Below are 12,137 nucleotides of genomic sequence, written 5' to 3' on the forward strand. Positions count from 1 at the left end.
GTTCGGGGCGGGGCGGCTCCGGGCTCCGCGCTCCGTCCGCCCTCGCTCCCGCGCCGCGCGCCCTCCCGCTCCACCCGCCTGTGCCGCCGCCGCGGCAGCCGGCGAAGCAACTTCCGAGCGCCCGCGACCGCCGGACCCCGGCGCCGCCCCCGGCCCAGCGCACCGCCGGCCGAGGCCATGGACGAGCTGGCCTGGCTGCTGCCCCCGCTCCTGCTGCTCTGCGCGCAGCACCGCGGCACCAGGTGAGCGAGAGCCGGTCCGCCCTGCGGCCGCCCTCGGTGCGGATCCCGCGCCGCCGCGCCCGGGCTGCGAGATGGAGCCCCGCGCGAACCCTGGTCTTCAGGGCCCCGGTCTGTCCCCCACCCACCGTGTCTGCCCCCATCCCCTCCTCCACGACTCTCCCCGCGCCGGCCCTCCTCTCTCCAAACTCGCCGCGACGATGCCCTTGGGCGCGGGCAGCGGCTTGTTCTAGGTTCCGGCTGCCCCGGTGCTGTCCGCCGTCCCGGTGCTGAACCCAGCCGCGGGGACGGTCGAGGGCGTCACAGCAGCTCTTCGTTCCTCCCCAGCCGGGGCTCTCCTACTGAGCTCGGGTTCCTCGGCCCCGGCCGCCACTTGGCCGGTTCCTGGCTGGCTGGTGTCCTTCCAGGCGCGGCTTGAGCGCTCAGCATGGAAGAAAGGAGGGGTCCTGAGAACACGGGGAGCAGGTTGTGCCCCTTCCCCTGATAGCATCGCTCCCCTCAGCAGCTTCCGTGCAGCCAGCAGTCTGGGATGGACACGAAGGCGCGTCCTCATGGCGGGTCTGGTTGTGAGTCTCCCTTCTGGGGCTATTTCAAATGCCACCCAACTCTAGAGAATGCGAGTGGGGGAGCCAGGTGGCCCTGTCAGGAGAGAGACTCCAGATTTCTCCTTAATTCTGTCAGGAGAGCGGATGAGGCGCCCTGCCTGCCCTAGAGAGGGAAGCGGCTAATAAGAAAGGTCCTTGTGCTGGGGCTCCCTCGCTGGCTCCCAGGGCCAGTGCAGTCCCAGCTCACTTTTTGCATCTCTGCTGGCTTTTGCATCTCTGGACTTTATGTGGGCCCCGAGTCACCCAGTGTCCTGAGCACTGAGTCTGGTCACCTTTGAGGGGCCTTTTGGTGCAAGGGCTGCAGAAAAAGCAGAGCAAAACCAGCTCTCCCCACCCCTTTCCCCAGCATTCCAGACTTCGTGGTCAACCAGCTGATGCCCCAGACTTTAAAAGCTAGAAATGGTTGAACGCTGACCTACCTGTGTTTTGGCTGTAGGTGCTTGGTCAACATGCAGCATGGCTCTGTGTGTGTGTGTGGTCACACCTTCCTTGTTGGTGATTAGGCGTAGAGTCAGGAGGGCCTGGGTCTGGCTGGAGAGGCGGATATCCAGCTGAGGTCACAGGCAGTGTTGATGTGGCCCTTGTCCCATGCCTTGTTTTTATCACGCCCGGTGGGCCGTTCTCCTCTGTCTCTCTTCTTCTGTTTCATGGTCCCAGGAAGGACAAAGTGTCCTGGTGTGGCCAGGGGCCGATGTGCCGGGAGCTGGGGGGGAGGGGTCAGCTGCTGGCTCAAGCCCTCAGTCTTGTAGCCCCAGTTCTGAAATACAAGCTGCTCTGAACTACCAAGTCTTTACCCAAGTTTGACACCGAAACTCACCTGGCAGCAAAGCCTGCCCTGCTCATTCTGTCTTTATTCATGCTACTCATGGGGTATATTTACATGTTTGCTGCTGGAAAATTCTCCAAACACCTCTTTCTCCCAACCAAGTCCATAAGTGCCTCATATCGCCCTTCTCCAGTCTACAGTGTTCTGAACTCTGGCCCCATCTGGATCCTAGGTTGTGGGGTGAGGGGGACCTTTCTGCCTGCAAGAAGGCTGAGGCCCCAGTTGGGACAAGAACCTCCATGCTTTGGGGGCCTTCATCCATTCCGGCCTCCTTTCCCATCTGCTCTGTGTCCCTCCACTCAAAAACGAGAGGAACAGTGTCCTCACTTCCTTCATCACCTCCCTGCACCAGGGCAGTGTAGGGGTGGACTGTGGGGCTGAGGGAAAGGCCTCTCTGCTGCAACTACTAAGCCAGATCCCAGGGTTTCTGGTGGGATGAGAAAGGGGTGAGCCTCACAGACTTTGTGTGTTGGGTCAAGGCCATGCGTCCCTGAGTTTGAAGGTCAGCTCACACAGCAGCCACCCAAGCTTGCCGGCTGCACACCTGAGTGGGTGGCCTCCCCAGCTGCTGGCACCTCCGTCTCCCTGGAGAAGCTGCGCCTGCGGCTCCTGCCCGCCTTCACCTCCCATGCGAGCGTCGTGGTGTTTGCCTTGGTAACTGCGGTGCCAGCACGGTGGTGGCTGCTCTAGAAGCAGAGCTGTCAGGGATCTGTGGGCTCGCATGTGCACGGGGGAGGCTCTGGGGGAGCCCTTGCCGCCTCGCTCAGCTACGCCCACCTTCCCTTCCAGTCCCCAGGGGCACAGGCAAGTGACGGGCTGGGCTCTCTCTCAGGGGAGAAGAGAGGAAAGTGAGGCCAGGAGTGGGTGGGGCCTGGCTACACCAGGGGTAGCCAGGGTGGAAGCTGCCTGTGATTTCAAGGTACCTGCTTCATTCAGGAGCTTGAGCCTGGCGTGTCTCTGAGCTCTAGGCCAGTGCCGGCCAGACCTCTTCTCAGGACAAGGTCGATGTACCTGCTTTCTAACTCCATGTAGAGTTCCCCGCAGTGAAGCCAGTTCCCAGTCCCACCCCCACTGACTGCCTGAACCAGTGGAGGTGGGTGGGGTCCTCCAGGACTCAGAGTAGCACAGCCCTCAGGCCTTACCAGCCCCCACACTCCTTGATGGCTGCAGAAATAGCCATCCTCATCCCAGTTGAGGTGTGACCCAGGGGAGCCTGCTCCCTTCTCACCCCTGGAGACGGCAGAGGCTGACTGGGGTCCTGACACTTTCTGGTGAGCTTCAGGGGGGTGCTGCCCTTGACCTTGCCTCTGTGCCCCTGAGTGGATATGGGGGCCCTGGCCAAGGGCAGGTGTATCCACCTGTGTGCCAGCCTGAGCTCAGAAAGGATGGCGTCTCCTAACAGCCTGGCTGCAGGTAGGCCAGCCGCTACACAAGATGGCATCTGGGCCGGTCCAAAAATAAAGCCTTGTTCAATCCCTTCATATCCAACCTTCAGGGTGACCTCCATTTGCATTTTTAATTGTGCTTTACTAGGGATCAGGGCTTCAGTTAATTCTGTCGTTTACTTTGTTACCAAAGAACCTGCCCTGTGCACACGCCCCTCCCAGCCTTGCCTGGAGGGACCCCGTGGGCCTTCAGGGTGGGGCAGGCTTCACGGGGCTCACTAGCTGAGGACCTCCTGTCACGGTCAGCCTCTTCCCAGGCACCTGGCCTGGAGCTTCCCAAGCCCCCGGCAGCCCCCAGGGCTTCTTGAGCCCGCCTCTGTGGATGGCTTTAGGGCTGGTCCAGTGGGTTGCTCAGCCCCACGGACTGCATCGGAGTTTGCTCCTGGCCCCTCTCTTCCCCCACCCCCGCCACTGTTGGTCTGAACTAGGCCCCTTCCCATCTTCATGGCCTGGCCAACCCAGCCCAGCTTCTCCCACCTCCACGACAGGCCCCTAGTTTATCCCCAGGACACTCCCCAGTCCCTCCCTCACCAGTACCAGTTTCCCACCCCCACCCCCATCCACCCCTCTCCACTCTCTGCCCAATGCCTCCTGCCTCCCTCCAGGCCCCTCCCAGGGCCCCCCATGCAGAGTCCTCACCTGCCTCCCACCTCTTCCCATCCCCGAGACTCCCATTCTCTCTCTTTGGGCTCTGATGTCACTTTCCCCAGCAGGTCGGTGGCAGGTGGCTGTCCCTGCCTCCCCAGTCGGAGGACTCCTGACCTCACCTTTCAGTGACTCTGTTCAGTGACACTCACAGCCTTCGATTTGTCACCCCTCATGGACACTGACCATGCTGGGCTTGGCCCACTGCCCTTGCCTGGCTCAGCCACATCCCTGGAGTAGGGTGGAACCGAGGGTCTCGCCTGCCAGATGAAGGGTGGATGAATACAGGAGTGACCAGGCAGTTTCCTGCAGGGCCAAGAGCAGGACCAGGAGAGGGATGGGGTCAGTGGAAGTGGGGGGAGTCAGCTTGAAGATGTGGGTATGGTCAGAGTTAGGGCTGGAGAAAGGGGGGGGCAGAGGGCAAGGTCTGGAGGGTGAAGCAGGCTTCTAAGGGGAGATGGGAGAGGAGAGGCAGGAAGCACTGGCAGCCTGGGGGTGCTGGGGTGAGGGCAGAGCTGGGAGGGGTGGGCAGCAGCCCCGAGGGGGCCCAGTGGGGCCAGGGGTCTTCTCAAGGTGGCCAGAAGGGCCCAGAGTGGGGACCCGGGTATGCCGCTACACCTGACTTGGGGACAGGGAGGGACAGCCTCAGGGCTCCTTGCAACCCTCATCCAGACCCAGCCGGTCATGTTCCTCTTCCCTGGGCTGTGGCCAGGCTCTGGCCAAGGTGACCAAGAGGCCTTCTCTGCTCAAGGGAAGGGAAGTGACTCAGAGGGAAACTCGAGGGTTGCTCTTAAATGTCCCTCCTCCTTCTGGCTGTCCAGTTTAGGAGAAATACCCCTCCCCCATGGTGGGCCAGAAGAAGGGGGTGTAAGGGTCCCACAGCTGGTGTAACAGTGGCTGCAAGCTGGGGGATGTAACAGGAATTTATCCTCCAGTAATTCTGGGGCCGGAAGTCTGAAGCCAAGGTGTTGGCAGAGCTGGGAGAGTCTGTCCATGTCTCTCTCCAGTCCCTGGGAATGCTGGAGTCCCCCTTGTCCCGTGGCTTGTGGCCTCATCACTCAGACACCCGCCTCTATGGGCACATGGCTTCTCCCTGGACGTCCATTTCCTCTTCTTGTAAGGATATCCATCCTGGATTTAGAGCCCACCTAGTCTAGCATGACCTTAGCATAATTAATAACGTCTGTTAACACTATTTCCCATTAGGGTTCCATTCTGGGGTTCTGGGTAAATATGAATCTGGGGGGCACTGTTCCCAAGAGGATGGGTGAGCAGAGGAGAGGTGGGCCAGCAGAGCCACTGCGACATCCGGCAGTCAGCCTGTCTAGGCCACAAGACACCTGTGTGTGTGTGTGTCCCTGTCTGGCATCCCTAGGGACAGATATCGTCAGCACCGGCTGACAGTAGGGTTCACCTGAACCAGCAGACATGGCCCGCATCTGCTCTGGGGTCAGGCTGAGTCCCAGAGGCACGTGGTAGTTTAGGGACTTCTGGTGCCTGCCTAGGAGGGGACAGAGCTGGAAGCCAGACTGTGGCCTCCCCATGGGCCCCAGCCCGGCCCTGGATCTCTCCCTCTCCCGAGCCCTTAGCCTCCTGGTCACACATTTTTTTCTCCCATCACCTCCTACAGGACACTTGGCCCTTAGAACTGAATGAGAGGCCATGTGCTTTTCATGGGGTCCCCCAAGGCCAGCTTTTTGAGGAATCCAGAAGTGGAGATGCAGTCTGGTTATGGAGGGAGCCTGGGGCCTCTGCCTGACCCAGCATCCACCCTCAGGGCCCGGGTGAGGGGGTGGGGGAAGAGGTCAAGGAGTCCCGGGTCCTGCACCTCCCGGGCTCCCTGTGTCCCCAGAGGGCCTTCTCCCTGTCTACTCCTGGCCTAGCTTCCCAGGACAGGCTCTGTCCCTGGTGCCCTGCCTGTGAGGAGTGGACCTTGCATTTCCAGGGCAATGAATGACATTGGTGACTATGTTGGCTCCAACCTGGAGATATCTTGGCTCCCCAACCTGGATGGCCTGATAGAGGGCTACGCTCGCAACTTTCGGCCTGGCATTGGAGGTGAGAGTGGCTGCCAGACTCGGGCAGACCCTGGGTCCGGCCATGATGTGAACCCTGCTGGGCTCCGGGCTGGGGCAGACCCTGGGTCCCCAAGAGTGCATCAGAGCACCAGTCCTCAGGAAGCCAGCTGAGAAGGTGCTCAGGCCTGGGCAGATCTGCACCAAGACAGCCTCCCCTGCCAAGCCCCCAGATGTTCCCTGTCCTACCCGTGGAGGCATTTGCTGGCCTGGCCGAGTACTCGGGGATGCTGGGGCCTGGGCTCAGCCCCACCTGCCTCCACCCCTGCTCCTTCCTTGCAGGCCCCCCTGTGAATGTGGCACTCGCCATTGAGGTGGCCAGCATTGACCACATCTCGGAGGTGAACATGGTAAGTTCCGTCGGCACCCCGGCCCTGCCACGGCTGCATGCCCCCAGGAGCGGAGGGGCTGACGGCCGGGCCTCTGTGCCCCCAGGAGTACACCATGACGGTGTTCCTGCACCAGAGCTGGCGCGACAGCAGGCTGTCCTACAACCACACCAATGAGACCCTGGGCTTGGACAGCCGCTTCGTGGACAAGCTGTGGCTCCCGGACACCTTCATCGTGAACGCCAAGTCTGCCTGGTTCCACGATGTGACCGTGGAGAACAAGCTCATCCGGCTGCAGCCTGACGGGGTGATTCTCTACAGCATCCGGTGGGCTGCCCGCGAGCGCCGCTGGGAGCTGGGGGTGGGGTTGGGGGGGATGGGGTGGTATTTATATCCCCAACAACCAGCAGCTGCGCAGGAAGCAGAGGTTGCTGGCCAGCAGCCAGCAGAGGCTGCTTTTTGGCTAACACGTGCCCCTTTCTTTTTAAATTGAGGTGAAGTTCATATAACACCAAATCAAGCATTTAAAAGTGAACATTTCTGTGATTTTAGTACACTCCCCATGGAGTACAAACACCACCTCCGGCCAGTTCTAACATACTTCACCCTCAAAAGAAGACCCTGTCCCCATCAGCAGTCACCCCCTTCCCTCCTCCTGGCTCTGGAAACTGCCTATCTGCTTTCCAGCTCGTAGATTTGCCAATTCTGCACATTTTACACAAAATTAATCCTATGCCACGTGACCTTTCGTGTTTGCTTTTTTCCACTTAGTGTAGTGTTTTCGGGGTTCATCTGTACTGTAACATTTATCAGAATTTCCTAACTCTTTATGGCTGAACCACTGTGTATCCACTCCTCCATCAATGGACAGCTGTGCTGCTGTGGACACACGTGTATGTGTATTTGTTTGTTTTCTGATACACACCATTTAAAAGTGGACTTAATCGCCAACATTTTAAAAATCAGGAGAGTTACACCAAAGCCTAAATTCTCTTGGAAAATCAGCCTTTTTCCAGGCTGCAGGGTCAGTGGGTACACCTTGAGGCCATCTCAGTGATAGGTGGGGGGAGGATGCTCAGGGTGGACCTGCCTTCTTGGCTCCTGACTTAGACAGGTGTTCTGAAGGTGAATAAAATCCAATTATTGATCCCTGAAGTGAGACCCACAAATATCTGTAAAGTGGCCACAGTTTCTGCCCAGATGTCAGCAGCTTGCTAACAAAACCAGAGGCAGCCTGGCCACTGGCCCCGCAGCAAGGTCCCACTGGCCGTATGCAGGGGCATCTCTGCCGTGTGGGGCAGGGAAGCCGCCAGTGGCCCTGGGCCCACCTCACCCCAGCAGACTGGTGTTGTCTGGGCAGAATCACATCCACGGTGGCCTGCGACATGGACCTGGCCAAGTATCCCATGGACGAACAGGAGTGCATGCTGCACCTGGAGAGTTGTGAGTGTGGCTGGCCTGACGGTGGGAGGGAGAGGTTGCAGTGGGTGGGGGTGTGGGGGGCAGAAGGCACAGGGGGGGGGGGGGCCCTGGAGGGGACGGAAGGGGACTGGGGGGGGTGGTGGGCAGGGGGTGCTGGGGGGATAGGGTGGGGTGCATGCGGGGATGGGGGTGGGGCACTGGAGTTGGGGGTGGGGGGAAAAAGGCAGGGGGCACTGGGGGAGGGGTGGGCTGGCCTGGGGGTGTATGGGGAGAGGCGGGGGCGTGGGAGAGGGGCAGTGGGGTGGAGATGAGGGGCAGAAGCATAAGGAAGAGAAGGGAGCAGCCTGGCCCTCCTCCCTTGGGTCAGCGCCCTGCCTGTGACAGCTGGCCCCAGAGCTCAGATGAGACAGATACCTACGTCATTGTCCAGTATGGCAGACTCTGTGGGCCACCTGGCAAGGGTGGCCTGCACTTTTGCCAGCTCCTCTGGACTTGCCCACCTTTCCAAGGCCCCAGGTGTGGTCCCAGGCTCCTTGCTCCCTGTCTCTGTGTATCGAACCCTGGTATAGTCAGGGCAGTCCTGCAGGGGCCACCAGGGGCCGGGGAGGGGAGCAGCCAGGGGCTGGGAAGGAGGTGCCAGGCCCTGCAGCCCATCCGTGGCCTCTCCTGCAGATGGCTACTCATCTGAGGACATCGTCTACTACTGGTCCGAGAACCAGGAGCAGATCCACGGGCTGGACAAGCTGCAGCTGGCCCAGTTCACCATCACTAGCTACCGCTTCACCACAGAGCTGATGAACTTCAAGTCGGGTAATGTGGTCTCTTCCTGTGAGCCCTGCTGCTGGTTTTCTAGTGCTTTCCATGGGGCCCCTAGTTAGTTCTGAGGGCCCCGAGGTTGCAGCTAGAAAATTGCTGGTCAGTGCAGGCCGTACCCGGCCTAGCTGCTCGGGACAGGCTGCAGTGCAAGCCCGGGTCAGGTTTCCTCCATCTTGCTCCTTGGCCCTTCATTGCTTCCCATGGTTTGGGGGGTATCTGGGGGGGTTGGGGGTACCTAGGGGTACACTGTCTCCTGGCCTCCCCTGCCCCTTCCAACTCCTGCTGCCCAGTCATTGGAGCCAGTGAGCCCCGACTGGCTCTTTCTTGCTGCTCAGCTGTGCATGGGGAGGGTGGGGAGAAAGGGGTGGGACCCTGCCCTGGGAGGGTCCTGGCGGGCCAGCAGCCACACTGGGCTCCCTCTCCTTCCTCTGGTGGCTCCGCAGGAAGGCCAGCCCTTTCCTGACCCATCAGGCTGTTGGGAGTTGGGGACAAGGGCCCTCCTTCCTTCGGAGGCTGGCAGTGGCCCTGCCGCTTCCCCAGCCCTCCTCTCCCGGTGCTGCTGTGGGTGGTGGGCCTGGTGCTGATGATCTGTGGGGGGCCTCTCCGGCAGCTGGCCAGTTCCCCCGGCTCAGCCTGCATTTCCATCTGCGGAGGAACCGCGGCGTCTACATCATCCAGTCCTACATGCCCTCCGTCCTCCTGGTCGCCATGTCCTGGGTCTCCTTCTGGATCAGCCAAGCTGCGGTGCCCGCCAGGGTGTCTCTAGGTAGAGGCCCTGGCCTGTCCTCCGAGGGAGCAGGTGGGAGGGTGGGAGTCGGGCCTGGACCTGTCCTGAACACTGGCCCACGTCCTGGGGCAGAGGCTGGCCAGGCCAGACCTGGTAAGAGGAGCCTGACCTGCACTCAGATTGGGTGGGGTGGCAGGGCTCCAGGGACGGCACCGTCTGTGCCCCCAGGCATCACCACAGTGCTGACCATGACCACGCTGATGGTCAGCGCCCGCTCCTCCCTCCCACGGGCGTCGGCCATCAAGGCGTTGGACGTGTACTTCTGGATCTGCTATGTCTTTGTGTTCGCCGCCCTGGTGGAGTATGCCTTTGCCCACTTCAATGCTGACTACCGGAAAAAACAGAAGGCCAAGGTCAAGGTTAAGGAGCAGAGGGCTGAGGTGAGGCTGGGCAGGGCAAAGGACAGCCCCTCCCCCAGCACTGCCAAGGGCCAGCATTGCCAGCAGGGTGGGGGCATTTTGTCCTGCACTCAGCCCGGCCCCCCTCTCTCCTGCTATGTGGATGGAGCCACTGGTTGGGTTGGGGTCCCCCCTGCTGGCCAGGTTGGGGGTCCCTCTGGCTGTCTGGGTTGGGTTCCTGCCCTCGCTGTCAGGGTCTGGGTCCCCCCTGCTGGCTGGGCTGGGGTCCCTGCCCCCCCGCTTCCTGGTGCTCAGCCTGCCCCCTCCCCACGCAGATGGATATGAAGAATGCCATCGTGCTCTTCTCCCTCTCCGCTGCGGGCGTTACTCAGGAGCTGGCTGTGTCCCGCCGGCCACGCCGCATACCCGGGAACCTCATGGGCTCCTACAGATCTGTGGAGGTGGAGACAGGGGAGACAAAGAAGCAGGGGGGCCAGGGCGGCCTCCGTGGGCTCCTCAAGCCCATTGACGCGGACACCATTGACATCTATGCCCGTGCTGTGTTCCCCGCGGCCTTTGCCGCTGTCAACGTCATCTACTGGGCCGCATATACCATGTGAGGCCCACCGGGGGTTTCACTGGCCCAGGACCTCTTGAGGGAAGAATCCTGGGCAGCTCTGAGTGTTTCAGAGGAGGCAGGACCACGGGCCAGATGAGATGAGAAGAAAGCTTCGGTCTCGCTCAGTGCTCCCAGGCTCTGACCCCACATTTGCCAGGACCCCGTCTGCAGACACCTCCTCTCCAGCAGCCCAGACGCCTGACCCAGGAGCCAGGCAAGCACGGCCCTGGGAGCTTCACATCAATTTGGAGAAGGATCCTGACTCAGGGACTGGCTCTGTGGGTCTGGACCAGGGAGGGGAAAGAGGCCGGGTGAGAATGGTGCTCAAGTCTCGTGAGACCGTGGGAAGGGCATTAGAGGGCCTTGGGTCCCAGCATGAAATAAAATGGAGCCTTTGGCCATCGCTCACACTGTGGCTGTGGCCTCCTCTCCTGGGGCCTGCACGGCCCTCCTTCACTGTGGGCTCCACAGGTTTGGGACAGAGGGGCTCCAGGCTGGGATGTGGGGGCTGAAGGTGTCCCTGGGGCTCATGGCAAGGTGCCACCATGGTGCCTTCTGAATGTGGCGATGGGACAACAGTGGCCACCGAGTCCCCACAAATGCCCAGCCCCTCCCGCCTCTGCTGCCACCAGGGACGCAGGGTGACAGGGCCACTGCTCTCAGAAGGGCTCCAGGTGCTCCCAGCCCAGAGCAGAGCAGGCTGTCACACTGGAGGGAGCAGAGGCGACCGGGGGCAGCTGTGGGCGAGCTGTCTGCTGCAAGGTCAGGAATGCCAGGCCCAGGGCCCTGCTGTGATCAGGTGGCAGCCAGGCCATGACCCCACTGGCCTGAGGTGCTCTCCAAGCCACCCTGAGGGGTGTGTGATGGTGACTTTGTGGGAATTAGAAAGGGTGCCTGCTGGGCCACCTGCCCTCAGCCAGTACACGTGCCCAGGATGTGCAGTGTCCCCAGGCTCTGGGGGCAGGTGCTGGGGACCCTCACCACAGGCAGGCTGAGCTGGCTGAGTGACCCGAGGCCAGCTGAGCCCACAGCGGGCTCCCACAGGAGCAGCCGTGTCTGAGGCCTGTACCTTCCCAGGGCCCACACCTCCAGCTTGAAGATCTTACCTCCTGGACGCCTTCCTGAAGGGCTGCCCTCTGGGCCTCTGCTCTAAAGGACTGGCCTGAAGGGCTGGGCAGGGTCATCCCAGGGGTGGGATTGGCCAGTGAGTGGGACCCCCGACCCCAGCATGACCCATGTGGGAGCAGCAGAAAGCAGGAGGGAAAGCCTGGACACACAGGCCCCGGGCCAACTCTGGACAGCGGGGGTGGCAGGCCATACCCAGCCAGCTCTGAGAATGAGGACAGTGAGACCTTTTTCTCCACCTCCCAGATGGGTACCTTCTGGCCTGCATGCCCAGCAGGGTCACTGCGCCCTCCTGCTGGAAGGTGGAGCATGGCCTGGGGGTGAGACGTCCAGGCCCAGCTTGCACCCCGAAGCTACTGAGCTGGATCACAGCTAGGGTCCTGCCCCAAGGCCTGCCTTCCCCGGGACCTCTGGTGGCCACACAGGTGGGTCCAAGATTTCTGGAACTTCTGTCCTTACTTGGTTCCAGAAGCTGGGAAGCCAACCCTCCTCTGCTGCCAGGACCCTGCCTACCGGCACCACCTCTCCGCACTGTCCCCACCACTCCCAGGCTGCCCTTCTTCTGCTGTGCATCCCTACAGGAGCTATTTAAAGCCAGCTTTGTGACTGCCTTGGGCACCCACGCAGTGAGGCCCGCCCGGGCAGGAGACTTCTGATTCCAAAGCCAGCAATCACTCCCTCTAGCCTGCAGGCTGCTATTTCTGCCCACGTGTTTACAGGGCTGGAAAGAGGGATGGGAAGGGCTGATGCTCTTTAAACGTAGTTCTGTGCTGGTGCTGTTGACCCGAGCAGATTGAAGGCCAGGGGTGGATGGAGATTTGCAGTTGAGAGGAGCCAAGTCGGGCAGGGGGCCAGTGTTTCCTACA

General features: G+C 61.2%; 1 protein-coding gene across 1 annotated transcript; it reads left to right on the forward strand.

Annotated features, from left to right (window-relative positions):
• The first annotated feature begins 83 nt into the window (after positions 1–83).
• On the forward strand, positions 84–10,556 carry GABRD (gamma-aminobutyric acid type A receptor subunit delta). The gene is made up of 9 exons (XM_040264111.1): positions 84–242; positions 5,706–5,818; positions 6,118–6,185; positions 6,271–6,491; positions 7,525–7,607; positions 8,259–8,396; positions 9,013–9,168; positions 9,358–9,569; positions 9,863–10,556. Exons 1-9 carry the CDS (start codon positions 178–180, stop codon positions 10,145–10,147), a joined length of 1,341 nt encoding a protein of 446 aa, XP_040120045.1. The 5' UTR covers positions 84–177; the 3' UTR covers positions 10,148–10,556.
• Positions 10,557–12,137: the final 1,581 nt, after the last annotated feature.

The sequence above is a fragment of the Oryx dammah genome, unplaced genomic scaffold (genome assembly GCF_014754425.2).
Source record: "Oryx dammah isolate SB20612 unplaced genomic scaffold, SCBI_Odam_1.1 HiC_scaffold_21, whole genome shotgun sequence".
Taxonomy (NCBI): Eukaryota; Metazoa; Chordata; class Mammalia; order Artiodactyla; family Bovidae; genus Oryx; species Oryx dammah.

Coding starts and splice junctions, on each gene's coding strand:
- GABRD (XM_040264111.1), top strand. CDS start 178: ATGGACGAGCTGGCCTGGCTGCTGCCCCCGCTCCTGCTGCTCTGCGCG. Junction 5,819..6,117: donor CTTTCGGCCTGGCATTGGAG/GTGAGAGTGGCT, acceptor CCTTCCTTGCAG/GCCCCCCTGTGAATGTGGCA. Junction 7,608..8,258: donor CATGCTGCACCTGGAGAGTT/GTGAGTGTGGCT, acceptor CCTCTCCTGCAG/ATGGCTACTCATCTGAGGAC.